The 27,800-nt window shown below is 44.4% G+C and overlaps 1 protein-coding gene and 1 long non-coding RNA gene across 6 annotated transcripts in view; one reads left to right on the top strand and one right to left on the bottom strand.

Annotated features, from left to right (window-relative positions):
* Window positions 1-27,800, bottom strand: part of HIPK2 (homeodomain interacting protein kinase 2) — a 195,181-nt gene that overhangs the window by 15,079 nt on the left and 152,302 nt on the right. For 3 of the 5 annotated variants that reach the window (XM_025198878.1, XM_006019526.3, XM_025198879.1), the window contains 6 exons: window positions 26,310-26,472; window positions 22,361-22,580; window positions 20,858-20,979; window positions 11,417-11,559; window positions 8,585-8,764; window positions 4,557-4,838 (listed from right to left, as the gene is read on the bottom strand). In XM_025198878.1, the coding sequence (XP_025054663.1) occupies window positions 4,557-4,838; window positions 8,585-8,764; window positions 11,417-11,559; window positions 20,858-20,979; window positions 22,361-22,580; window positions 26,310-26,472 (1,110 nt within the window). The remainder of the gene's footprint in view (window positions 1-4,556; window positions 4,839-8,584; window positions 8,765-11,416; window positions 11,560-20,857; window positions 20,980-22,360; window positions 22,581-26,309; window positions 26,473-27,800) is intronic. The other 2 variants (XM_025198880.1, XM_006019527.3) reach the window with 1 other exon arrangement.
* The window catches only part of LOC112549569, a 30,532-nt gene continuing 3,102 nt past the window's right edge, over window positions 371-27,800 (top strand). The window contains exons 1-2 of the long non-coding RNA XR_003093033.1: window positions 371-461; window positions 20,838-21,053. This is a non-coding gene — a long non-coding RNA (uncharacterized LOC112549569). The remainder of the gene's footprint in view (window positions 462-20,837; window positions 21,054-27,800) is intronic.

Raw genomic sequence — 27,800 nt, 5'->3', positions numbered from 1 at the left:
AAAGAGTTTTCTCTCCCGTGAACATTTCTGAAGATTTCAAAAAATGTTCCTGTCCCAGTATGGGACAAAATCAAAATCTCCAAAAGGGAGGGGGGAAATTGTGGAAGTCAATCACAATATCAATATATTTCGATAAACTTTAAATGTATTTTTCATATGATTAGCATACATGTTGAAATGAAAAGCCATTGCAAACAGGGAAACTAGATGGGTTTACATAAAGAATATCAAAGGAAACCAATTTTGAACTTAAAAAAAAAAAATATATATATATATACACATATATATATATATAACCTTGTAATCAGCCTCCACAGACTGATAGTGAGCCTAGCGCCTGCCAACAAAAGAGCTCAAGACCAGTAGTGAGCCAAGCGCCTACTGGCGAAGAGGATTTGCCACTACAGTGCGAAAAAGATATACCCCAACGACACCACTATGCCCTTCGAGAAAGAAAAAAGGTATAGTGTGTGTGTGTGTGTGTGTGTGTGTGTGTGTGTGTGTGTGTGTGTGTGTGTGTTGTGGAAAATTAAGTCAAAAGCAAATATTCCCCAGAAAAAAAGCGTTAGTTTTGACTTGAAAAGACGTGTCACTGAAAGGTTCTGGCCAGTTCACAAGTCATGGCATGGCACAATACTTACTCTTTGGGCTATCTCGGGGGATTTCTGGGAACGCTGTTAACATCAAACACCAGTAGGTGGCTCTCTTTAAAAAAAAAACCAAAACAGTTCCAAAGAGCCATAGGACTTTGAATGGAAGCTTTGCAAAGTCCTGCTGCTTCTGGGAATGTGACTGTGAGGATTAACAATAGTTTTAAATGTCTGTTCATTTTTGAAGGGTTACAAAGCTACTCACAGCAACAATGTAAAAATACACACAAGCAAGTATAGACCAAAGTCCTGGAGTGTCAGTGCCACAGCCTGCCAATCTCATCAACCTTTCACATACATGTTTTCCATTAGATAAGAGAGAAATTCTTCCCATATCACACAGCATGCTTCTGCTTTCTCATTTACTAATAAAGGGCATGATTCTACTTTACTAGAAAGCCACTTTGTAATGCTCTGGCACTGTAAAAACGCATTATGTAGGAGTAAGCTGCCATGTTAATGCTCCTTCACTCCGCAACACTAGTCACTAGTGTAAATGGCAATTAAATCCAAAATATGTAGAGGCAAAACTTTTGCTCATGCCAATATTACCAATCTTTCAAAACTTGGAATAACATTTCCATTCCCTAAAGATTCATATCTTTGTACAGCCATGGGCAACTGCAACTTCTCTTTAAAAGAAAACCAAACAAAACTTTCTATTCCTGTGGATTGAAGGAAAATCATGAATCAAATTTAAGGTTTTATGCAAGAAGATCCTGTTGACTTTAAAGGTCAGTTATTACTCACCTAATGAATTACCAAGTCATATTATATCTAACATTTGATTCAAATATATAATATGACACTGTCCATAACATGTGTCAGGTTAATCCCTTGGTCATCTTCGCACCATCAGTGCACTTTACCACACACCAGGCTAACACGTGCACACATAAAAATGAAGCAAATAAATGATCTGCCCAATTTTGAATTATTACAATTTAATTTTAGACTCATTCACAGTCCTGTATATTTGGCCACTGTCTCCTGCTAAAGCATATCTTGAACTTGCAGTCTCCTCTTTCTAAGGGAAAAGTTGTTAGCGAAGTTCAGACAACATGCTACAGGTAAACTGGACAATGTGGAAAGCTACACACACTGTTTGATACCAGCTGAATATCTGGCTTAGATCTGGCCATTCCAAAAGGCCCTGAGTGAATTGACTTTCTTCTCACAGATGCATTCACCGGTGGTAACCTCCTCATACAGGACTCGCTCCTTCCTTTCTTTCTGTGACTCTGGCCCTTGTCTCCCTTTTCCAATCTCCTTGTCAGAAGCTCCACCTCCAGCGGCTCTGCTAATGCCTCTCAGGTACTTTGCCTCCTTTTTTTATTTTCACTTCTATTTTAACTTCATACACTCTGACTTTGGCTACCACTTCTATATTGAGCCTTCAACCTTTGCCTCACTTTCTCTGACCTCTTCTTCCCCATCTTCTCCCTCTTCTACCTCCCTAACACATCACCACCATACACCCATGTCATGCGAACCAGAAGACAATTTGGTGCACCTTTTCTCCGTAGCTATTCGCCACTCTTGAGAATCCCACTGTCCTCTATATCATCAAAAATCAGAATGCTTTTCTTCATCTTCCCCTTCTCTTTGTCCACAAAATATGGTCCACTCCTGTTTTTATATCATTGTTCATAATACCCCCAAAATGGCAGGAGTTCTTTTCCTAAAGCAACTAGTTTCTACTCTGACCTTTTTCAAATCCTATCTTGAAATATGCTTCTTCTGTGAAGCCAACCAACCCATAAACAAAGGTGTGTTTTACATATTTAATGAAACTATACTGCACAGTTCTGTGATCTTTCAGTCATCTGCAAGTATTCAGAGTGTCTTTAGATAAAGCCCTACGTACCTGAATTATTTGGTTTCTCTATGCATGGTTTAAGCTCCTTGAGGCAAGAACCATCTCATCTGTTCTGTACATATTTTCTATACCCCACAAATAATCTCCACAGCACAAAGATTCAAAGATATAGATAGATATGGATTAAAGACAAATCTGCCATGAAGCATGTTCTAAATAGAAAAGCTTTAACTTTATCTTGACATTATTGAAGGGATGGAGTGAAGAGAATTCCCAGCTGAATTAGTATAATAAAGATGCTATAATTATTCAGCTATTTACAAGACTACTTCTGCTCTACAGTTCCTAAAACAGAATGACATCTTGTAACTGGCATCAGGTGGGGAATCTTGAGTACTCAGGCTTTGAGTCTGTGCATGTGACAATAGGTGCTGAAAAGACACCGTCAGTGAATGACACCCTTTCTTTAGCTACAGAACAAGAACAGCAGTGGCAGCTTCTGTACACCACTCTGTTCATTCTGGCTTAGGTGGATCAATTCTATGAAAGAGAAATTCAGTCTTCATAGTCCACTCATTTGTCTTTTAGCTGAGGTCACCTAAAATTTGCAAAGTAGTTCCAAACGTGGTGATGGCTTTTATTACTACCAGTGAAAACATCATGGAATACCATGGAATAGGATCACATCAGCTGTCTAATAGGTGGAAGATAACCTGGCCTATTCTGTTGTTGTTCTCGACTAATAGTGAGGGCTGGACTTATTTTGATGTTCTCCCATCTTTGTATTCGTTTCATGACTTAGAAAGAGACATGGATCTTGAACTATCATCTCTCCAAAACTCCTAGGGTTCCTATAAACATGCAGGGAGCCTGCTCCAACATGCTGTAATACCAGCACGTCGGAGTGTGGAAATTAATATGCTCCAGCAGCCTCCAGTTTCACATATATCAGTATTGCCACACTGAAAAATGGCTTGTTCAATGAACTTTAGTTCAAAGCACCCACCACCATTTTTTCAGCGTGGGGATGCTGATACATGTGACACTCAGGTGTTTTTAATTAGTGCGGCTCCAGAAGCTACACTAATTAAACCACACCCCCCCACCACGCCTCCTAGAATATGTGTATAAACATCCCTAGTTCCCCACAGTTTTGCTCCATCTAACTATTTTTGGTACTTACATGGCTCCTGCTTCTATAGAATATGAGCTCCACATAAGCCCCAGTCAATCTTTACAATATTTCCTCACAACATTCCCAGAAAGTAAAGATGGATGTTTATCTTCCTTTTACAGATGGGGAGTTAAGATCCAGAGAGAATGAGTGTCTTGCAAAGCCAAACAGGGAATCTGTGGCACAGCAAGGAATTGAATCCAGGGGTGTAGAGTCCCAAGCTGATGCACTGACCACTAGATCATCCTTCCTATCCAAGTGTTTCTTGGACAGACTTTCAGGGAGAGTACACCACTTTTGGTTCAGACTACAGAGAGCCTACTACTTAGGGTGACTATACGGGACAATGTGAAATGTGGGATGCTGCCTGCCTGCACCTCCCCACCCCCTCTTCTGCAGGGAGTCAACAGCCCGTTTATGTTTTTACTTCACAGGTGTTAACAATCACCTATGAAGTAACAATAGTGTTAATAGGGCGTCCTACTTCGCAGCTCCTTCTGCTCTATCTCCCTGCTCCACTGTGCCTCCAGGCCCAGGGCGCTCATTTTAATTTCCACCAGCCAGCTGGGACCAGCTTCCAAAATCTGGGACTGTCCTGGCCAATCCGGGACATACGGTCAGCCTACTACTACTGAACCATATGATCTAAATCAGCAGTTCCCAACCTCTGACAGATTGCACACCACCAATTTAAAATGATACAACCTTAAGTATTACCAGCAATTTTTTGTCATACAAAGTAATTATAATACATCTGTCAATGCGTCACACTGACAGGTTGTCTGCGTACCATTGGTGGTACATGCACCACACATTGGGAACTGCTGATCTAAACGGTTTATGAGTTGCAACTTCATTCAGATGTAATGCTGCTCCTCACCCTCAACCCACACTGAGGTTCAAAGACACTTACCTGGTGGGTGCATGCTTCTGCTCCTCCTCTTCATCAGTGTCACTGCTGATAGTGATGACACTGACTGCAGGGCTGGGTGTGTCTGGGATGATTATTGTCTGCCGCTGCCGCTCCCGGGTGGTGCTGGAAGCCACATCACCCCACCCACACGTGACAGAAGTGCTACAGGCAGGGCTGTTGTGCACCATAGCACAGCGAGGGGGGGTGTTCTCCTTCACTCGTTTCGATCGCTGAGGAGAGCTAATGGACTGGGATGATGACACTTCATAGGTAGATGCATTTCTGAAAGCAAAAAACACAACCAGCTGGTGAAACCTCAGATCACCCCACTGCCACAATGTCACTGGTTTTGGATTGTTCAGTCTCTCTTGCTCTGAGGCTTGCGGGGCTCAGATAACTGCACTTCTTTGAAGAGGGGAATATCTCATATCATTCATCATTACAGCTGGCTGAAAACTATTTCTCTCCCACCCCCACTTGGTGGAGAATGTTCATTAAATGGGCAAAAACTCATCAGGAAACTAATAAATTCTGCCCCAAACTGCACTACTGCCATTTGGAAAACTGTTGTGGTATCTCACGGGTATCCCTCATCCTGCTGTATCCTGGGAGATGCAGGCCAGCCAGGGAGCCCAGCATACACAGAAGAATGGGAGTTATAGCCTGAGTGTCTCATGCTCCACGTTCCCTTCTATACGCTGAGCTCGCTGGCTAAACTACACTTCACAGGCTACACTGGAGCCAGGTTCTCAGCCAAAATATTTTGACTCTTCACAAAGAATCAAAAGGTAGTACTGAGAGCAGACATCTTTTGCTATGTTGTTTAGTTGGAAATGAAATATTAAGAAAGAACGGATGATTTTTTTTTTTGCCCAGCAATACTACTCATTTCAGCAACACAATGGAGCAAAACAGAGGTGTTCCAGATGGAAACCCACTGAGTTCCTTTTGGTTCTGATGTGAGCAGCAAAGCTGGGGGGTGTCTGTGTGAAAGGGGAAGTAAATGGGAACAGCTGCCATCAGCAGAGGAGAAAAACATCCTCAAGTCCTTCTTTTTCTGCCTTCCTGCTTCAGTCCTCGTCACAGACAGTAGAATGGGGATTGATTTGGATCAGTTGCCTAAACATGGCACCTACCCATCAAAGGGTGAATGAAACAGAGAGCACTTGAATGAAAAAGGAGTGCACATTCACTAGTACCCATATCATTATTTTCTAAAGCCTTTTCATTTTTATTTAAATTTGCTCAGAACAGAACATTTTCAGATTAAAAAAAAAAAAAAAGCAAAGGTTCTAGTTCTGTTTTGCAGGCAAGTTTTGTTTGCATTCTTGGTTTGGCCTAAAAGCTAGCAAAAGGAATAGGTAACGTATTCAAAGGCTGGAATTATGGACATATCACAGCACACTGACTTACACAGGGTCTTTTGCATAACAAATGACTGCACCGTAGCATTTGCAGTGCTTTTTGAATACCAATGAGAAACACGGAGTACCCTTCTCTCAAAAGGAGCACGTTCCTCATTTGGATACAAAAGCATTACAAATAATGGAAAAATGTAGGACCATGGAAAGCAGCCGCTCTGAAAGTGGCCAATTCCTTTTCTGTCGCAGACACCCTGCATGTAGGGTGGGCTAAGAAGGGAAGGCAGAGAGACTCTGCATGTCCAGATGCACTGTGATATGTTCCCTGTTTTACTGGCTTGTTGGGTCGTAACTGTCTCTGTTCTGCGTTATGAATCGGCCAAGGCAGCTGGAACCAGCCCAAAGTAAAGGAAACATTAGACATAAGAAAGCAGATAAATAGGAAGGATTTTAAGCAAGTAGCATCTTACCCAGAGTTGGACTGATTGTGAATTCAGTGCAGTTCCTTTGGCCCCAATCAGGACACCCAGGGAAACAGGAAGCCCTTCTATTCTTTCCCCTTCCATACATCCACCCCATTTTAGGTCCCCTTCCTCCCCAAACTCTGAAACTAAAGGTGCTACCCTGAAGACCTCAGGGCTCTGCCCCTTGACAAGGTAAGCACAAGCAGCAGTCAAGCACATTTGTCACAGATACCGCCCCCCCCCCTTCCCCTGCAGAGATGAGTAAAGGGGTGACCACATTCTGCATCCTGTATTTTGGTCATGTAACTACATATTATGGGCTAAAACTGAACCCTCCTGCTACTGCAAAGCAAAATGGCCATGAAGCTGATGGATTCAATCATTTAAGGAACCTTCTCATATACAAGAATCTTTGGATAATACAGAATTTCTATAATGGCTCCTATGCCACCTCCCACTTTAGATCCTGATGCAGGTGGTATACTTATGCCTCCACGATTCTCAACTGTCAGAATGGCCCCTTGGGACATGCATAGCTAGCATAAGCTGGGTGTACAAACAAGATGACCACTCTAATTATGCCAGAGACTGGACTATTTCTAGGATGGGGAGGACAGGAAGGTGGTACAAAGCTAAATTTTCTCCCTGTATTGCAGTGAGTGTTATTCCTGGACAACAGAACCTATGTGCATGCAATCATCTGGCTGCTTTTGAACAGACACATTCTAGGTGCATATCTGAGGTGTGTACTTCTGAGAATCTGCCCCTTGAGCCAATGACAATGCTGAGGCAAAGTGACCATTCGGTGGAGTGTCTTTGCAACCAGATGAGAGGAAGAAGTCAGGCCATTTCCTTGCAGAAATTCTGAGACTGGAAGGTATTGGTGCAGTATGTTAGAACAGAATGCAGTTTCTTTTTAGTTATGCTAAACACTGCATTGTTACATAATATATATTAGATGTAATGTATTAAATTCATAGGGTCTGTCACCACTCTCTTGAGCCTTGCCCAGTCATTTGCACCTGTGCACACTGAGTGCACAGTTAGCATAAAGCACAGAAAACTATAATTATATGCTCTTCTTGCAGTGGTGTAAATAAGTGCACAAGCAATAATAGCAGAGAACCAGGTCCACAATACCAATATATTGTAAAAAAATAACCCCAGGCACCAAGATGACAATCTAGAATTTCACAGGCCATGGAATAAACTATTCTGCATCTGGGAATATCAATAAGCAACTCTTCTATCCATATACCAGCCCTGTTTGCATTTCAGTGCTGCCCCCACAGTCCCCACAAATCCAGCAACAACAACAACAAACACCAGAAAGAAGTGTATAAACAGACAACAGGGAGCATGCGTGAGCTGGGAGCAGGGGACAGGTAACAAGATTTTTGATTGGCAGTAATTTGTGGAGACTCATATAAGGCATTTGTGGCTCTGTCACTCACAAGTGATATGGCCATCCCTAACGCATGGCATTAAAATTTTATGCCACCCCATGCCATCATACAGTTATATTTATACCTATTCTATTCTATATATATTCACTGAAGTGGAAGCAGTGGGGCTTTTAAGTGGTTCAATATCCACTAATTCTGCCAAGACATCACTTTACTAGATTTAAACAGGCACAGTTTCACAGACTTCTTTTCGAGTGACTTTGTCTTTCTCAGGGGAAGCAGAGTGGTACCCTATTACAGAGCGGAGAGAGAAAGATTCACAGCATGATGGTCCTGATTTTCCTCCCTCTGACATGGGTTCAGCTCCACCTACTTGCTTCTGATTTACACTGGTGAACAAGAGAGAAGAATCAGGCCAGCTCTACATGGTAAACTTCCAGTGCCTGCCAATGGTACCCTTGAGTACGCTGTGCTGCTTCATGCAGACTGGAAACAGCCACGCAGCACCAGAAACTGATTAGCATGGGAGGTAGGCTAATTGGCACTGTCACTCTGCAGCACTAATTAGCCCACCTGGATGCTCCTCCAGCATGGCCTGCTTGAGACCTCCACTATGATAAAGTTGGCTTTGTAGATATGGTTGTAAGCCCTCTAACTGGAAGTACCTCGTTCCCAGTCCTGATTCACCTCCTAGCAGATTTGCCATTGCCATACATATATGCACAACCGTTTGACAGCACTGAATTTGAACTGGGATGGGGGGTCTTTAGGTTTCCACTAGGTTCTTCCCCACTTACCTTGTAGATGATTGGTGCTGTTTATTCTTCCGGGAGGAAGTGGTGCTGGTTGGCTGTTGTCTCATGACGTGAGCCACACCCACATTCAATGGCTGGGCTGCTGGAAGAGTCACATGACTAGCTAAAAGCGCAGGCTGTTGCATGATGGGATTATAATGGCTACCATGAGCATGTGTGTTTCTGCAAGAGGGAGGAAAAGAGGGAGGAGAGAGTTGCCTTTAAAATGTTTGTGTATCCACTGGCTGCCAACATCATCAAATGTACCCAGTTAAAGGAGATTTCAGGCATTTCCAGCCCTGGCATCATATTTTGGCTGTTCGTCTTTTTTACCTTGTGAAGGCTGTTGCCTTTGCTTTATTTTCTTTTCTGGATAGGAAGAAGTGGGGAAAGGTTGAGGAAGATGCATGTACCATACATATTTTGAACCCATGTCCTGCTTGAGCCACTCAGTTCAATTGGATTCACTGCCTGAAGGGAGCACTCAAGAGTGATATAGGTCTCTTCTCCTCCATAGATCTAAACACTGATTCAATCGTTCTCATACTCTCTCCCTGCCTGGAGAACAAGGGACTGAGCTTGGGACCAGACTATGAATCTGTAGGCGCATCTACATGAGATGCTACATTGCTGTAGTGACGAGCTACCGTGATGTAGCTCGTTGCTACAGCAACATAGCATCAATGGGCACAAACCGTGATACCGTCTCTACTGTGCAGTAGCAACAAGCTACTGCACAGTAGGGTTGGAAACAAACCACGCAGCAGCAGGACTCTGCAGTACCGGCAGTTACTGCACAGTCATCTAGTCCTAAGTCATATAGTACTTTAGCACTTTATTGCTAAAGCAAGTACTAAATGACTGAGCAGTAACAACTGTGCAGTTGGATGTGTGTGTAGATGTGCCCTGTCAGCATAAGCCACTGTCATCTGTACCTCGAAACAGACACACAGGCAGACACACACACACACACACACACTCATTGTTCTTTGACCACTTTGACAGTGTTGTCTTTTTTGATAGTTGCTTGGTACATAAGTATCTACCCCACACACCCTGATAACCATCTCTTCTTTGGGAAGACCTTCATGCCTTTTTTAGACGTGACTTAATTGCACATTACAATTATGGAGCAATTCATGTATTAATTGTACCACAAATAGTAACAGTGCTATACGATCAGCCAATTTATGGCACTGTAAGTGGCAAACCGGCCACAAAGATATTCCATAAAATATCCAGCATCAGCAAGGACATGGGGGTCAGCATAGGAACTGGGACAGCCCTAGTCCAGATGCCAAATATCAGCTGCTGGAAAAGCAGGTTGCAGTGTTCCCTGATGGTGAGGGGGAGAGAGGGGGAACCAAGGCTCTAGCCAGCAGGAACCTGGCAACCCTCAAGGCCCTGCGGGGGTTACAGGGCAAGGCATTTTAAAATGCTGGTTTGTGGGTAGATGAGCTGAACACATGGTTTTTAGATGTCCTGGGACACAGTGTCCACGATTTCTCAAAGCCAGGCATGCAGCTGGGGTGTCCCGGGACAATCAGCAGATTGTCAGACCTGGTCTCAAACTGGAGATGGGACTCTTGGGGCTTAGAGCTGGGCCAGCAGTCAGCAGATTGTTGGACCTGCTATGGACAGCCCCAGGTCTCAAACCAGAGTCAGGACTGTTGTGGCTGGATCTTATAATCAGCTGATTATTGGAGCTGGCCCGCACAGCTCTAGGGGGGAACTTGCTGGGGGTGGGAACAACCCTGGGTCTGGGACAAAACCACCCCATCTGATCTGCAGGACCGAACTGGGGGTAGCTCAGCAGTGGCACACTTGGGACTGGAGAAATGTTATGCCTCATGCACATCTAGCAAGGCAGATGGCAGGTTGTTTGGGATGGGACATAACATTTCTCTAACCCCAATTGTGCCATTGTGTTAACCTCTGCCAGAGGCCTTACAAACACAAACTTAGGGAACTCAGAGCCTGTACTGAAGACTTCAAGTCCCAAGCATTAGTGACAATTGTTAAGATCAAAGTATAACACAAGTCACCATGCCTTATGCTAAGACAGCATTTCCCAATCGGTGTGCTACAGCATTTTGGGCTGGAGCCACACCACCCATCTGCTGCTGCTGCAGACACAGACAGACAGGGAGTGTGGCTCCAGCCCTCCATGTTGGCATCTGGCTGGCCGTGCACTACCTCTGTCTGCACCCCCATCGGTGTCTGAATTGCTGCACACCAATTCCCCCCCCTCCCCTCCCGCTCTGTGTCCGGTGTGCCTCGGTGCCTTTTTATTTAGGTAAGTGCGCCGTGGGGCAAAAAAAGTTGGGAAATGCTGTGCTAAGATACTAACCCACAGGGGACAAGCAATGCCCCATAGATCACCTGGTTATGGCCCAGACCACCAGGCCACTCTTCCAGCTAAGGTTCAATACAGAGATGATCTCTGCAGTCTCCAGAGAGGAGAGGAGACAGCCTGATGATGCAACACCATTTGGCCACAAATTGTTCAGCTGAGAAACCATCCTGGGGAAAAAAATGATGTTCTGACCCAATATTGATGTCTTATTTTCTGGCACAAGCCACAACATTGTTGCTTTTGGCTTTCTTTTAAAAACCAACATGGGGCAAATGACAATGATCAAGTTTCATCAAGGATGACCAAGAACACGCAGTTTCAATGTGCCTGAAAAGCTCTGACTGTGACTGTCCATGCAAAGGCCACAGACATTACACATTCAATATTCGCACATATACACAACCTAAGATATCAGCAAACCTTCAGACATAGTAAGGTTGCATATATTCAAACAAATCCTTCAGAGGTTTCCTGTTTACCTCCAGTCTGCCAGTGGCTGGGTTCCTGCCATAGCTTCTGGGATGACGGTTGCATGCTGGACTGAAGCGTGGGTAGCTACTCCGGTCAGCTGCTGCCAGGCTGGAGGGAGCAGGATCTGCTGAGTACCACTAGGCCAGGCCTGCTGTTGAACAGAGGAGAAATTTGTTCTTTACATGAATCACCATACAATGCTGGTCCACATTAAGGCAGACTTTAAATAGGAATACCTGGCTCTTGCATAATACTTTTCATTCAAAGTTCTCAAATGCCCTTGGAAACTATAGCAAAATAATGATCAAGATAGATGAAGAGAGAAGCAGAAGAAAAATTCCTGATAATGCATTCAAAGGGATGCAGCCATAGCACAGTTAGGCTCAGGAAAAAATAAAAGGAGAGCTGGCCTGACCTTCAACCCAAATATCAAATGGAACCGAATCTTTTTATTTTAGTCCTTATATGCCAGGTGGGTTCAGCAATCTCATCAGGCTTTCTCCTATCACTTGCATTTCTGAAAAGGCAGAAGAGCTGTATCTTGGGCCCTCAGCAGTTTTGGCTTATATTACAGGTGGAGGGTGTCCTTACATTTCATTCATTTCAAGGCCTCCTAAAGGTGAGGTCAAACATAATCGAGAAACCTGTGAGCCGCGAAAGCCCAAAGACTGCAAGGACTGGAACAAAACTACTGTCCAAAGGCCAGCAGAGAGACTGCCAACTCAGAAATATTTCCATCTTTGCTACTCCAGCAGAATGGTATTAGAACATAGGAGCTCTTGGAAGTCAGGCAAAGGAATAGGTGGGTTGTGAATCTTAACAAGGGAAGGAAGAAGGGTTTAAGGTTAAAAAAACAATTAGGAATCTTGAAAAGGAGGAGGTGAGAGAAAGAGAAGAGGCAGCAGGAGGGTGGGAGATGACAGGGGAATGGAAAGATGGGCTCAGAGGGAGGGTGGGAGGGAGATGACATGGAAAAATGGGCTCAGAGGGCGGAAGGAAGGAAGGAAGGAAAGAAGGACTTTGATTTTTTAACTACTTTTTTCAGGGGTTCGGGGTACAAAAAGTTGGCCCCTCTGGGGTCCAGGTCCAACAGACAAAGCAAAGACAAACAAATTACCATCAAAACAAGAGCACCATGCCATTACATTCATAACACTACACCGTGACAGACACCTTTGCAGTATCACGTCATGCCTAACATGCCGTTATGCGGTCGGGACACTGGCCACATGATCATATAGGCCAAAGCCCTCTATGAACAAACAATTCCTACCCTGCTCTATCCAATCATACACATGACAACACCTTCAACTTCCCACACAAAAAGAAAAGCAGCCTGGTGAAGGCCCAGGGCGCAGCACAAGCTGGGAGTCACAGTCCAACACTGAGCCTGCCTGGTCGCTCTGACCAGGCATGACATCAGTGCACATATTGAAGACGGCTGTCCTCCACATGGCACAGCACTCCCTTGAGGGCCCAGCGTGCCTCAAAGGTGGGCACTGCCCACCAGAGCACAGCATGCTCAAACTCCAGCAAGAGGCACACCCACACAAGGAGGCTGAAAAGCCACAGGGCATTGTCTGAGTCAGTCCCGGCAAGCCGGTTGCGGTGGCTCTTGAGGACAGCCACCTTGGCCTGACCCAGTAGAAAGTTGGCCAGGCAGACAGTGCCCTGCTTGGCTGCCCAGTACGGGTAGGAGCACACGTAGGTGGTCTCCCAGAGGCTCCTGCTCAGCGCCCGCAGTGGCGGCTCAAGGGTGACAAAGAGCGGCTTCAGGCAGGGACAGTCAAGGAAGGCGTGAAACAGGTTCTCCTCAACGCCGCCGGGGCAGAAGGGGCAGGCCATCAAGGCAGCTGGGTCAAAGTGGGAAGCAAACGTGCCAGTGGCTAGGAGGTCGCCAGACTTCTTGGTGGGTGGTGGGTTTCAATGTGTGCCAAGCCAGGTGGGCTGGTGGGGAATCTGGCAGCCCCAGGCGCCATCGCCACAGTGTATTGGGGTGGCCTGCCAGCACCTGGGCATGGTGGACGTGAACCACCCAGGCATACAGGCTTCTACGCGGCAGAGAAGCAAAGGGGCAACCCGTGTCACTGTTGGGAAGCAGGGGAAGTGTCAGCAGGGTGCCAGGCCCACCAGCCAGCTCACCAGCCATGGCCGGGGCAACAGGAAGGAAGGAAGGAAGGAAGGAAGGGTCTAGTCAGATTAAGAGTCAGGAAAGAGAAAGCTGTGATGTGGAACAGGACATTTAGACAGGCTTCTTTGTACCAAATATGTATAACCGGTCACTAATTCCAATTGGGTCATCTCTGAAGCACTGGATGAATCTATGAGATGTACAAACTAAATTGATTTAGATGCTACCAGAGGGGATTAGCTCTCTAATCCTAACACACACGTAAGACTGAAGTCACAACTTTACTTCAGTACGTTACACTTTATTCCACAGGTTGCCTTGATGACATCCTGGGACTTTTTGCAGTGATGTGCTTTTCAGTATCAGAATCTGTCCCTGAATTCACTTCAGTAAGGTCAGCCTTAATACACACAAGTCACATAAGGGAAAACAGCTGGTTACTTTTCACAAATACAAGGGAACCCAGTAACAAGTTCTAAGGCCCGAAAGATGTAATGCTCATGTTGGCAAATTGATTTTGAAACAAAGAGATTTAAGGGACCAAGCTCCATTTTCACCAACACCTTCAAGGGGTGAAGGTGTGTTGAGCTCTTTGAAAATGAGAACAATGCTAGGGCCCCATCTATATTACAACATATGCACGGGAATCAGAACTTTGTTTAAAAATTGTTTTGAAGCATGATCCTAGCAACTTTCATTTTTCACTCAGAGTGACAGGAAATGCTTTACCAAAAAAAAGAGCTAGCCACTATAAGCTATACCCTCCAGCAAACCTTCTTTAACCGTTGTGGAACATGCTGTTGAGCTGGGGTAAATTAAAAATGTGAACTGGATTACAGCTTAAACTTTGTTTGAAAATAGCTTCAAACACTGCAAAGCCCTGGAGTTGAGAGGACCTAAAGGTCTACCTTTGGCAAGAGACCATTTCATGTCAGCTTTTGATTAATCTATGGACAAGGAAAACAAGAAGAGATTGTGTTGGTGACAGCAGCTTACCTTTATATAACAACTTTCAAATGATAAACAAGTATTAGCTCATCCACTAGTGGAATGACATACATCAATAATTTAACAGTTCCCTGTAACACTTCCCAACAATTTTAGACAGGAAGTGAGGGAGGATACTGTACCCAAAAAAACCCCTGCAAGTTTTCAAGGCAGACGGAGCTTAAGATCCTCAGGAACTTATACAAGATGCATTTCTTGTGCAGTTTCCCCCTACTGCAAATACATTTCTAATTTCAACGTTTGCTTATAATTATTTAACTCCTATAGTTTTAAGAAAAGTAGCCACCATGGAAAAGCAACACTTTTCTGTTTGGTATTCATGAAGGGATGTCTTCCGTAAGCAGAGAAAATTTGTCATTAATCCATAATGCTAATCATTAAGGTACAAAAATGTGTATATAATGCATAAGAGGAATATAACTTCTTAGTTAAAATGTTAAAATCTAGCACTTTCTGATCATGCTTCCTTCAGTGTTCACCCTTCCTTCCTTCCTTACATTGCATACATAAGACAACCTGCTCATAACAAAAGCAACCTTACAAAATGGGGCACATGATGCCAGTCTTGGAATCTAATTTTGAACCACCTCCCACTACTTGGCTGGGGCATCTGGTCTTATAAACCTGCCTGGTGAAAAGAATGCTGTATTTTCTAATGGGCATCAAGTAAGAAAAATGGGGAGATGAAGCTCTATAGCCAAGGGTTTATGGGTAACCCAAGTAATTTCTTCCTGATCTGAATAACCTTTACAAACCAATTAAAGGTCTGGCTAGATATCCTAAGGGATGAAAGCGGTGTTGTACAGCCTGAACACTAGCGCTTCAAGCTTCTGCCACTCTCCAATGCGACTCCACCCTAACTTGGAAGAACCACTCCTAGGAATGTCATCACATCCATTCATTGCTTGGTTTCTAGACTTAAATTGCTATGTCAACAGACGTCAAATGTGATGGTAGCTACTGACTGCTGGGAATTAAACTGAGAACATCCTCTTATTTCAGAGAAGCCACTTATTAGCTATTAACAGCAGGCCCTCTTCCTGGGATCTCTCAAGTGTATTTTAACAACCTTTGCAGCAATCTTTACCTGTGGCAGATAAGGGTGTTATGCCTTGCATCTGGGTTGACTGTGTAGTCTTGCTAAGAGGTTAGGCAATGGATTTGTGTAGGATGGTGTAACAGGGGAACCCCTTCCCCCTGTTTCTTGAAGAAAATGCAGCTTGCAGAGAAGGAGCTGTGCTACCTGCATCTGCTGCCAAGTGGGCTGCAAAGCTCAGCCTGCAGATTTCAGGGACCAGAATGCTTGACTGCTGAATAGGGGATGAGGAGCACCTGGGTTCAATTAACAACAAACCAGGACAATTGACCGGAAGAGTAGGGAGAATCAAGGGCCGTATAAGCCTAAGTCTGGAGTCCAGACAGAGCCCTGCCAGGGTCAGGGACAGGGGGCAGCTAGAGCTAAAGCCAAGAGAAAGGCCTGGAGGGTCCACATGAGTGGGAAAGAGAGGCTGGGCCAGAGGAGCCTAGACAAGAGAGAGAGATATCCCTGCTACAGCTGGGGATGAACCGACTGGCAGCCTAGTGATGAGCAGGGTGGGGCAAGGTACCAAAAGTCAAACTCCAGGCCTCGGAAGGCACCTGCCGACATTTATTAACCTTTTGACATCAAAGTACAGCCGGTGAGAGAGGAGGAGGCCCAAGAAGGGGAACTGGAGTGGGAGAGCAGGCTAGGTTGGCCCCAAAGGGATGCTCCTGCCTCAGGCAGCGGGGTGAGCTAGATGACCTCTAGAGATCCCTTCCAGCCCTGCTTCTCTTGGGTTCTATGACACTTTCAGAGATGACAGACCTGGGCTGAATTCAAAGCAATGACAGATAAAATGCTCCCTATGTTCACTGATTAGAAGAGACTATCAATTGGGGTTCTTCCACCCATGTCTCCTGAGTGCTGAGACAAAAGTTAACAGACCCCTGCCATTTTCGGAGACCAGCCCTATCCCCAGCCTCTATCTACTTACTAAGACAGGGCTTGTACTGGAATTTCTGAAGGTGCCTTGGGGGAGCTGGATGCCCAAATCCCATTGAATTCTACCCCCTGCTTTTCTATCAAAATGTCCTAATTCTCCCTTAGGTTCCTTTGAAAAAATCCAACTTTACCATCTGAACTTGCATATGAACTAAGTTCTTAAAGTAGCGTGGGCTGGATTCTGCCCTAAACCCCCATGTGTAATCCCAACAAAGGTCAATGAGGAGCTTCAATCCTATGGCAAGTGGCAAAATCAGGTCTAGCCATTCATGTGCTTACCTAAAGGGCTGATGCGCTTCACAGCCTCTGACTCCTTTGCTTTCTTAAGCAAACTGGAGTACTGCAGTCTACTAAACAAGCCTGAAAATCACGTTTGTCTCCTCATTTCCCTCCCTGGCACTTTCTAGCTGGTGCTACCGAGCCTCTGGGGTTTAACTCTCAGCCCTCCTATTGCCATGTAAGTATCATTCCATCCACACTGTCACGGACTGTATCCCAGTGTCATCTTGTTCTGATGACTTAATTTAGGAGTCATATAAATCTTTTGTAGCTTGGTCACAGATTCCTCCAATGTGATAGTAAGGCAGTTTCAGTGCTGGCATAAAAAGCAAGCACATTCATAGCTTGGGCCATGAAACATAGGGGTGTCGAATATATCCCTCCCTGAGGCTGTAAGCACCCATGTGTGAGGCTACACAGTGTGACGCCACAGCACTAAAGGGCAAAGCTGGAAATGTTGAGACTATTGCCATGGAAGTGTTTCACTCTGTTCCTTCCTGAACCAGATTCAGAGATCAGGCTTGGAGAACTCATTATCTCTGATGAGAAATTCTGAAACTCCCCCTCACCACTCCCCCAGCAGTCCATAGTCCTTCTGGCCTCCCTTCCTCTCCCGCTACCTCCACCCTTTAAAATCTCTTCCCAGCTCAGCTCCAATTTTTGATTGTCTTGGAATTTTCCGCATTGCTGACTTGGATGAAAGGGCTGGTATGGTGGGGCCTCTCCATGTGTCAGCCACATCTACAGAAGCCAGGCTGAAAAGAACAGTCAGTCACAGGGATCAATACAGCTGTTCACATCACTGTGCTACAATCAAGAACTAATGTTGGCCAAGCTGGTGGATGCAGGGTAGGGCAGCTTTTGTTTTTATAGCTTGTGCTTTAAGAAGTTGACTACAACTCCCATTACTCCAACTTGCAGAGGACTACATAAGTTTACTCACTGAAGAAAACCACTTCCTTCCTTGGGAAGAAGTCTAGATTTATTCAGTTCTCCCACTGTAGTAAGTAAATATAGATATGGTGCACGGTCCAGGCCAAAAATCCTTATTTATCAGGTAAGGTCCACTGACTGACTTAATCTACAGATAAAGGCTTGCCTGAAATAATCCACTAGAACAGTACACTTTGTTTTCACATAGGAAAACCAGTACTGAAGCCATAGTCAGCTCTCAGTTATACCTGTTCAACCCCATGTGAGGTTCACGGGTATAATCAACACTACACTTTAGACTTAAGTCTTTTGATATGACATTCAGGTGTACAAAGGGAGACAAGCCTATTCAGTGGCATAAGGCAAATAGCATAAATGGAGGGACTATATTCACCACTAGCTCCAGAGGCTGGTGACAGGCCTTCATGCACAGAGCAAATATAGAGAAGGAACATAAGTGGAGGAACACAGAACAGTCTCTAAAGGGAAGAAGGAAGAGTACAGAAGGGATCTGGGTTGTGTCAGAGAAAGACTCCTGAGAAATGTGGAGCCCTGCCCCATTTTTGATGAGAAGCTGCAGAGCTTTTAGCAAAGGCCAGAATCAGAACTTCTTTCCACCTGTCTCATTGCACAGTATATAGACACATTTGCTCATGAGCATGAAAAGAGACCCGGTGAGGTTGGCTAAAAGTTATTTTTACCACCTGCTTCACAGACTGCAGACAGCTAATTTTGCACAACTTTTCATATCATGTTTCTGCAATAAACAACCGACAAAGATGATATACAAAATATGACCCTCCAACACTACCATCCTGAAGGCAGAGGTCATCGATGGGTTTTGGGGCCAGGAGATATTTTCCAGGCCCCATCTCCAGAAATTCATAGTTCATATAGAATATATAGCAAGAGCTAATTCCTGGTTTTCAGCCACTGTCTGTGCTGTGGTATGATAACAACTGCTCCTGGAGGCTTTGGGTATGTCTACACTGTGCTGCTGGAAAAGCCTGCTCCAAAGCATGTCCTGCTCACCTGTTGTCACTTGTATACACAGGAAAATGCAACAGTGAAGCCTCTCTAGGGATGTTTCCTCTGAAATATGCCAAAAAGTAGCCACAGGAATAGGACTGCTGCTGGCCCCAGCTTGCAGCAGCAACCTGCTGAAACCCTGTGCGCAGATCCAGGGGCCTGTGTCCTCTGGGAAGAGCTGGGGAAATGATCAGAGAACTGGGGGAATTGAACTGGGAGCTGGGGAATCAAACCAGGAGCTAGATGTCAATATCAGAGCAGTCCTTCCCGCTCTCTTTCCCCTCCCTCTTCCTAATTTTTGTTTCCCTGCAAGCCTGGCTCTGAAACTCTGAAATTCTCCGAAACATTTCTGAAACGTTTCAGAGCCTTCCGTTTCAATTTGAATTTGGTGTTTTGGGCACCGAAACAGCCCAAAACACCTCCAAAATGCAACGGCTGCTGAAATTTCACACAGCCCTAATGTGTACATATACACAACTGCACTATCAATATCAACCACTGTTAGCCTTCTTCACACTGATATTTTGTGCATGAATTGTATTTACTGAGTTCCTGTACAGAGTATTGAAAATCGGTCCTTTTATCTTTCCAGTGCACTGTTTCGTAGGCTCTTCGGGCATTTTTACACATACTTTTTCATTCAGCAATGCGCCGGAGATGCACCGCTTCTGAGCAGACTCAATTAATCGAGTCTGCTCTGCATTTGAGCTGACATGCACTGCACTATGCCACGTGCAGTTGTACAAGCGGCGAAATGCATGCCAGCACACAGAAAATGCTAGCAGTGCACTTTTGAACTAATGCACCTCTGAGGTGTTTTAGTTCAAAAGGTGTGCCACCGTCATTTTCTCAGAGTTCACGTGAATTTTGCCACTTATACAACTGCAAACATTGTAGCACTGGGTGCTTTAAAAAGCGCCCAGTGCTGCAGTGCTTGCACATGTAAAAATGCCCTTTTCTATTGAAAAAGATGTATGGCCCACACTAAAGATTATGACAGGCTTCAGTACACAGTATGTCAACATCAGAGAAGCAGCTCTATAACAAAGACTCTTTTATTGGGAATAGGTGTGGCACTTTGCTAAAGCAAAGTCATACAGGCTTCAGCTCATATTTTGATCTGTTTTCACCTGATAAGCTGGGTTGGCATCTGGAAAAGAAAGCAATCACACTCAGTGCCACAAGTTACCCAGGCAATCCAAAACATAGGCAGAATGTAAAAGTCTGCTGGTTTTTGAATGTAGATGAACAGGCAAGCATTACCCAGCATACAATAGATTGGCTAATCTTATGATAGGCAAGTGTATTACCTCTAGATCACCCTTTCCAGGCTATGTTGTGCTTTGAACCCGCCTCACTGTAAGCATATTTGTTCTCTGCTGAAGACATTTCTGATACTGCCTGAATCAGTAAAGTGCTAACCATTTTGATTCATTAACACTTGCTTAAGGGGCCCCTTGAAGGAGGGTAGGGATGTCAGTGCCAGCTCCTGCTCTGGGTTTCCACTGTGGGAGAGTAATTTATCTTCAGTACAGCCTCCTCAGAAACCATACCAGTCAAGTTTGCTAAAGAAATGCACAGACCTGGTGTACTCTTTGACTGTCTTGGCCCTCATCTCTGCCTCCTCAGACTTTCTTATTCCACAACTTTTCTAAATGACATCAGTGCACCAATGGAATTCTTCGCTTCAGTATACCATTCAGGCCAAGAGCCAAGAAAAGGCATTAATGAGTCATTTTCAGCATGGGCCTGATGCCACGTATGCTGTTGTTCCCTTGTTAATTTCCAGGGGGTTGAATCAAGCCTACTAAAAAGGTGGTTGAGAAAGAGAGTGGAGCCACTGTGAAAGCCCTTTGGGAGTCAAAATACGCCTGCAACCTGAATGAGAGTCTGGGAAGGATGGTTGCTCCATAGAAAGCTGGAGAATTCACATATTTGCCCCACTTGCAAAGCCATGTCAGAATGACCTGAAGGAAAGCTTCACTGTCTCTCTACTTTTTCATTTCATTTAACTTTCTCTGCATAGGTCTCTTCAGAGGAAATTACCTGTGCAAGGAGTCCTGGCTGGATCTGAAGAGGCTGAGCCCCTGGAGCCTGAGTGACTATTGGAACGGCGTTCTCCATCCTCACAGAATACCCAGCATGCTTCGAAGGCGAGGCTTGTAACCCTAGTCCATAAGGAGAAAAAGTACAGATTTAGCCATCAGCAGCTGCTCATGGACCGGACCACTGATTTTGAGAGGTACTAAACACTTAACAAGTCTTGCTGAAGTCAACTGGAACTGCAGGCCTTCTGCCTCTTTGTTAATCAGACCTTAGGTTCCTAGTTATTAAATCCTGGCAGTGACATCTACCAGCTTTGGCAAGCTCAAAACATGATAGGGCCAAATAAAAAGACACTTTCAAAGAAATTAAGAAATTAACCTTATCTAAATCTTGTGCATGCATGTCTCTCTCAAACCCAGTATAGATCTCATACTATAATGTGCACCTGGGAGGACTTCCATAAGAAGGGAGTTAATAGTTTGTTTTCTAATGAAGCCCATTGTTTTCTGGTTTGACTAAAAGCAACAACCATAGATAGTTAGAAAAACACACTATTGCATGAGCATACTGTCTAACAATGAAGGTAGGAGAATGGAAATCCAGAATAGAAAGTTCAGCTCTTACATTCTACCGTAAAATTCCAGCTCTTGTGAAGACAAAGAAATTTAGGCTTCAACCAGCCTAGCATGCTACAACCGACACTGCCTCCACCACTCTACGTGGAAGGTCATGTGTTCTAACTCCACAACTCTAAACCCTAAACTGTCCTCGTTTCTAGGACAAATGTTTTCAGCCTCATTTTAACCACATGACCAAAAAGGAGTAAACCAAAACTTGTCTATTTCTTAAGAGCATCAAGAAACACACCTACTGTTTCCAGAGCACCTGTTATAAAAAAGGGCTGGAGAAATGAAAAAGCTACTTCAGAAATATGGCCCCACCAGCACCAAATGTCAGGTCTTGGCTGGACTGCAGACCTCTCTCCATTAACAGCTCCTGGTGATTACACTAGGTGGGCATAACCCCTAGCATAGAGAGTGTGCACCATGGCAAATTCTTTGGGTTTCAAAGAGGGTTAAGCTCCACTTGTACAAATAATGGTTATGTCTGTCAACTCAAGGGGTGCAGCTACACTGTTGACTAGCCACTGACATTCACAACTGGAGCAAATATTCAGTCTACACAGCTGACTCTCCACAGCACTAACCTACTGGGTTATCTTTCTGAAAGTGGACCACTGAGTCACCTTGGAACTGGTTATTAAAGCATTCTCCTGTTTCCCTGTTTACCCAAATGAGGCAGAGGTTCCTCAAAGTACTCTGGCCAGGGGCAAAAAATAACAAAGCAAGGAAGCATCACAATCACACAACCAACCCTCTTATGCATCAATCCTATAGGTCTAGGTGTTCTCCCACCTAGATCATTTGAGAAATACTTGCTAGAAGGAGTACTCAGATGAGAAGTATGTTAAACAACTGAGAGACTAGCTGCCCTGTTTCTTACCTTGGAAGCCTGGAGGGCAGACGATGAGGGCTTGCTGGAAGGGGTCAGGCCGAGCACAGATCTGCGCTGTTCCTGTCTGTAGGGGCATGCTCCGCTGGGCTACCGCAGCCATGGACGCCGCTGAGGGCTGGTAGAGTGCAGATTGGTAATTTAGTATGGAGACTTCAGGGTTGGCTAAGGAAATAGTGGCACTGGTAGAGGTGGGAGCCAGGTTGGTGGCCTAAAGGAATGATGGGAATTAAACAAAACAAAAAATGAGGGAGATGGTATGTTGGAAGAAGCGAATCAAAAATAAATGAATCTCGGTAAAACCATCAAACACAAAATAAATGAGGAGCAAAATGAGGAGGCACAGAGGCCAGGACAGGTGACATGGGTGCATGAGTAAAAGGATCATGCTAGGCATAAACAGTAAGGGCTTCTACAAACTGGGGCTGCCTCCAAGCACATCTCTATGCGTCTCCAGAGCCTGGAAAATGGGGAGCAGGGCCAAAAGGTAAAGAGTGTCAAGAAGGAACTGGTCTCACAGTCAAGCTATCATCTCCACCCCATACACCACAAGGCCTCAGAAAATGCTCTATTCAAGAGTTGTGTGAAACTCAGTACTCCCCCCAGGGAAGGGTGACTTGTGTGGATGTTCCCTTCATACCTCTCAAGTTATACTTTGAGCCTGAAGGAAACCAGATAGCATGCAACTTGGTAATGTTCACTGTAATTTTTTAAAGGGCCCCAAGTTTCACTTGGCTTCACACTGAAACCTTTAATGAGAAAATTTTGCAGGAGACAGATCAAAGACCATTCATCCAACTCTGCTCAAAGTGCCTTCAATATGGAGACTGGGAACAACAAAGCTCCAGTGGGAACACAATATCAAATTAGAACAACCCCCACTTCCCACCTCTGCTTCCACCTGCTCACAAACCCACTGGAACCAGCCCTGGAGGACTGTAAGCACTGCGGACACGCAGGGGTCCTCAAGGAAAGTCTTATGACTAGAAAGTCCACAGAGACCGCAGCACCAGAGCCATGTGCTGCCTCCATACCAAGACTGCTACCTGTACTGCAGCATTACAGCCACTAGGTAGTACAAGGGTGTCCACCACCTCCTCTTTCTCCTCACTCCAGAGTGGTACAAGTGGAATGAGTTCCTCCACACAATACACCAAGCAGCAACCACAGCCACTCCCACAGTGACCTCCGGGAGTATCAAATGGGGAAGGAGACAAAACCCAGAGATTTTGTAGCGGTAGGGGACACAGAAGAGCCAAGACTGGTTGTATGGAAGAATAGATGCTGTGACTGAGTAGGCAAGTAGGGGTTCATTGTCCATCTGATAGACATTCCAAAAGAGGAGAGTAGGACATGTGGGTGGTGCCTGTCTAGGAATAGGATGGATAAGTGGGAAGGGGAGTGGTGGGAAGAAAACATTTCAACTAATAGCTCTACCCTCTCAGCCAAAGAAATAGAAGCGTCTCCCTCCCCTGTAAGTATTTTTCAGAAATTCTTTGAGAAAGCTGCAGATATCAGCCCTGCCTCTAACAGAAAACCTTTAGAAGAATTCAGAAATTTTCACTGAGCCACCCATAGAAACTACATGCTCCTTTTTACTGAAAGGATATAAGGCTGTATTTTTCTTCAAAACAAAAAAAACCCCACACAGGCACACAATCATGGAAATATAAAATGTAGCTGGACACCCAACCCATCAATGGGAGAGGAATCACTATGACAAATAGCCCCTGGGTCTGTTTTTTGGAAAGTCCCATACTGAAAACACCACAACTGGCAGAGCCTCCCAGACCTCGGTAATTGGTGGAAACACAGGGACACATTCTTCTTTTCTTTCTCATCTTAAGCAGGATTTCACTCTGCTAAGGGTCTTATGAAAAGGAACTGCTAGTGAGGCACAAGGTGAGAGACTCCAGTCTCTAATTAACTTGTGCTGTTTGGTTATAGTGAATGGTATCACAGCCCAGAGGCTTGGGAAAAAGTTACCAACAGGAAATTGGCAAGTTCATGAGCAACCTTACTCTCCACCCCAAATTCTAAAAGCAGACAAGAAAGAATGGATACCAACATTTACAAATGATGGCCTGCCACATCAAACCACAACCAACGAATGACCTACCATTGCATACACTGATGTGTCCTCTACTTAATTAATTATTTCTACTAACCTTTTTGAACCACATGTAACAGTTGAGCCAGCATGAAATCTGAATTTCACTTTGTAAACCTGGATAGAGTCTTTCAGACTTTCCATTTCTGTGGTACTGTCAATTCCACAACTGTATTTGTGACCCTTATGGCTTCTTCTTATAGTACAAAAGGAGACTCCCAGAGCGATCTGCTCTATAAAAACACTAAAGAATGGCAGCTGCACCTTGCTTCAGTATAAAGACAGATAAATTATATCAATTAAAGGGAGTGAGGGTTCTTCTGCATGTCAAACAGTTGTTTGGCAACTGTTTGCTGTGTGTCTACTACCCCACAGTAAGCAGAAGCTAAATCGGAGCAACTTACCCTTGAATGGAGCAGGAGTAAGTGGCCCCAGTTTAGCTTTAACTTACTGGAAGATAGGAGTTGACTTATAACAAAGTTGTCATACAACAGCTGTTCCCCTCCTGCTCTTTTAACTCAGTATAGTTTGCTCATCAGTCCATACCCTCAGTGTCCTACAGTCCTATCCCTAAAAGCGTACCCTTCCATTTAGGGCACCTTTATACATGCGGCAAGGCTGCTCCAATGCGCTATAATTACATTAATTAGATTAATTGAGTCTGCTGGAGTGTGGTAATTACCGTGCTCCAGCAGACTCTAGTGTCATGTATATCAGCATCCCTGTGCTGAAAAATGGCAGTGGGGGCACTTTAACTAAAGCACCCCCACTGTCATTTTTCAGCATGGGGACTCTGATACACTTGATGCTTCGGGCCTTTAATTAGAGTGGCTCTTGGAGCCGCTCTAGTTAAAGCACACCCTCCCCCCCATACTCTCAGAGCACATGCATAAATGCCCTTAACGACTATAATACTAGGTTAAACCATTTATGTTGCTTTTGTTTAAGCCATGCCAACACTGCACACATCCAGAGGGCATCTCTCTACCTGGGGCAGCCACAGTGCATAGGCTGTCACTGTGCTGATGGTGGCAGCAGTGTGTTTAGCTGTCACTGCAGCAGCAGCAGCAGCTACTTTTGTATCTTCCTGCAAGTTGTACAAGTTGTACCTCCTCCCCCAACCATGCCCCTCAGTTATGCTAGTGCATACATTCCCTTCTAAAATCACTGGAGAAACTCTGTGCTGATATACAAGGCCAAGGTAGAAACAGAAGACACTAATGCAGGCTACACAGTGTTCAATGTAGGAACTAGCTATGTGTTTGTACAGTGTCAAGCACAACGGGGTGCCTCTCAGTTGGGACTTCTGTCCTGAATTGTAAAGGCTAATGATACATAAGAATAAGGAATACTACCAAACTGTCAGAGAAGGAGAGTCTAAGACCTTATTTTTGCTGAAGTTATACAAAGGTTTTTAGTTATCTTCTGTTTGTTATATAAAGGTTTAGTTTTACCATAGTCATAATCTGAGCAAGTACTGTAAGATCCCAAATACACCTGTTTGATTGTCACCAAGCAAAATCCTACTTGTTGCATCAACAGACACACCTATCAGAGCTTTTTTTCCATAGCAACTTTCCGGGTAAGTGGGATTTATCATCCTGAACACTGGCAAAACAAAGCACATTTCATAAGCACACAGTGCAACACAGAACTACACCTCTTCTTTGTGAAAGGCTAAACAGAGCTCAGGGAAGAAGATGAGGTACAACCACACCAGCTTACTATGTGTGTATTGAAAGAGGCACTACACCTCTGCTCTCCATTTTCTAGGACTCTGTGGGGTAAATCTCTATTTTTTCAGGCTCTGGTCGTTCCCAACTACCTTACCTGATTGTGGACAGTGTTCAGCTGGTTGTTAAAGGTCATGGTCAGGTTGGTAGATGTGCTTGGTGCCACATGGGTAATGAATGGTGTCTTGCTCTGGTTCACCGTGTCATACATATTCACTCGCCGCTTACAAATCTCCATGTTCTGGAAACAAGACTTGACGCTGTTTATAGGAAGGGTGTGAAAAAAAGAGACAGAGAGAGAGAGGAGACACAGACCAATGAGTAATGTTAACAGGCAACCACAGCTACCTAGCATTTTGTCACTTTGAGCCAAGTAATTAAGGCAAGCCGGAACTTCCTAAACTAAAGGCAGGGTAAATTTGCACTTTATAGACTAACTACATCAGAAATATACAGCATAAGTTTCCATGAACTCAAGCTCACTCTATCAAATGCTCTCTAGACTCAGTGCTCCCCAATTTGTTTGAATGGTCCCTTTCTCCCACATGGTCCCACAGCCAGTGAGAGTCAGGCTCTTGATGACTGTATTGGAAGGGAATGAGCAAAAGTTTGAACTAAGAATGCTTGGTTCAGGATTCGTGAAGACCACATCCAGCATGAGTGCTGCAATCTGAGTCATGGTCAGGCACAGCCAAAGCTGTCAGACTTTGGATAGGAGGGAAAGAAAATCCACCCGAGAAACGTGGAGTCTTTTCTGATAGTCTGCGAATGAGAATGCTGGAAAGAGATCATATAAATCTTTCCTCGTATGAGGCTTCTTTGAAGGCTGCTTTTAGTGTCTCTTCCACTTGTGAGGAAGTCTTTTGCTGTGCATGACCAATGAGACATCTGAAATCTAACTTGTCCCTTTCAAAAATATTGCTCCTGTAGAACTTGAGGCATTTAGCCCATTGGTCCAAGTCCAGCAAAGCACTAAAGCACATGCTTAATTTTAAGCATGAGTGAAACCATTAAAGTCAATGGGGTTACTCCCATGGCTCAAAGGGATGGTAGGATCAAGTTAAAATGCTCACTGTCCTCCCAAATTCAGCTCTGAGGTTGCCCCAGAATCTGAGCCAACGCATAGGGAGTGTTGGGCTCTCCACCCCATCATCTATCCATGACACAAAAAATCCTTACACTTTACTTACCAAATTTTATTTTTTTCAAAATGTTCTGAATATGACATTGGAAATATAATGCCTTTTATCTTCAGTAAACGCATACAAATCTTTTTTTGCTCTGCTACCTCACCTTCCTTGTGAGGTAAGTATTTTCATTATTCCTTTTTTACAATTGAGGGAACTAAAGCACACAACAGTGAGAGAGACTTATTTTGGGCAAAACCTTATATTTTTCATAAAAACTTGATTTTACGACAGGTGAAGACCAATAAGATATATCCATAATTTTGTTCTAAAATTCAATTTAAAGGGTTATTTTTCAAAAATAATTTCTCACAGATGCTCAGACTTGGGTTTCTAATTAAGGATTTGGACTATAAGCAAAACATAGATAAAACAAAGATAAAACTGATTTCTTTGATTTC

This window comes from Alligator sinensis, unplaced genomic scaffold, assembly GCF_000455745.1.
Source record: "Alligator sinensis unplaced genomic scaffold, ASM45574v1 scaffold74_2, whole genome shotgun sequence".
Taxonomy (NCBI): Eukaryota; Metazoa; Chordata; order Crocodylia; family Alligatoridae; genus Alligator; species Alligator sinensis.
This window is presented reverse-complemented; position numbering and strand designations above follow the sequence as displayed.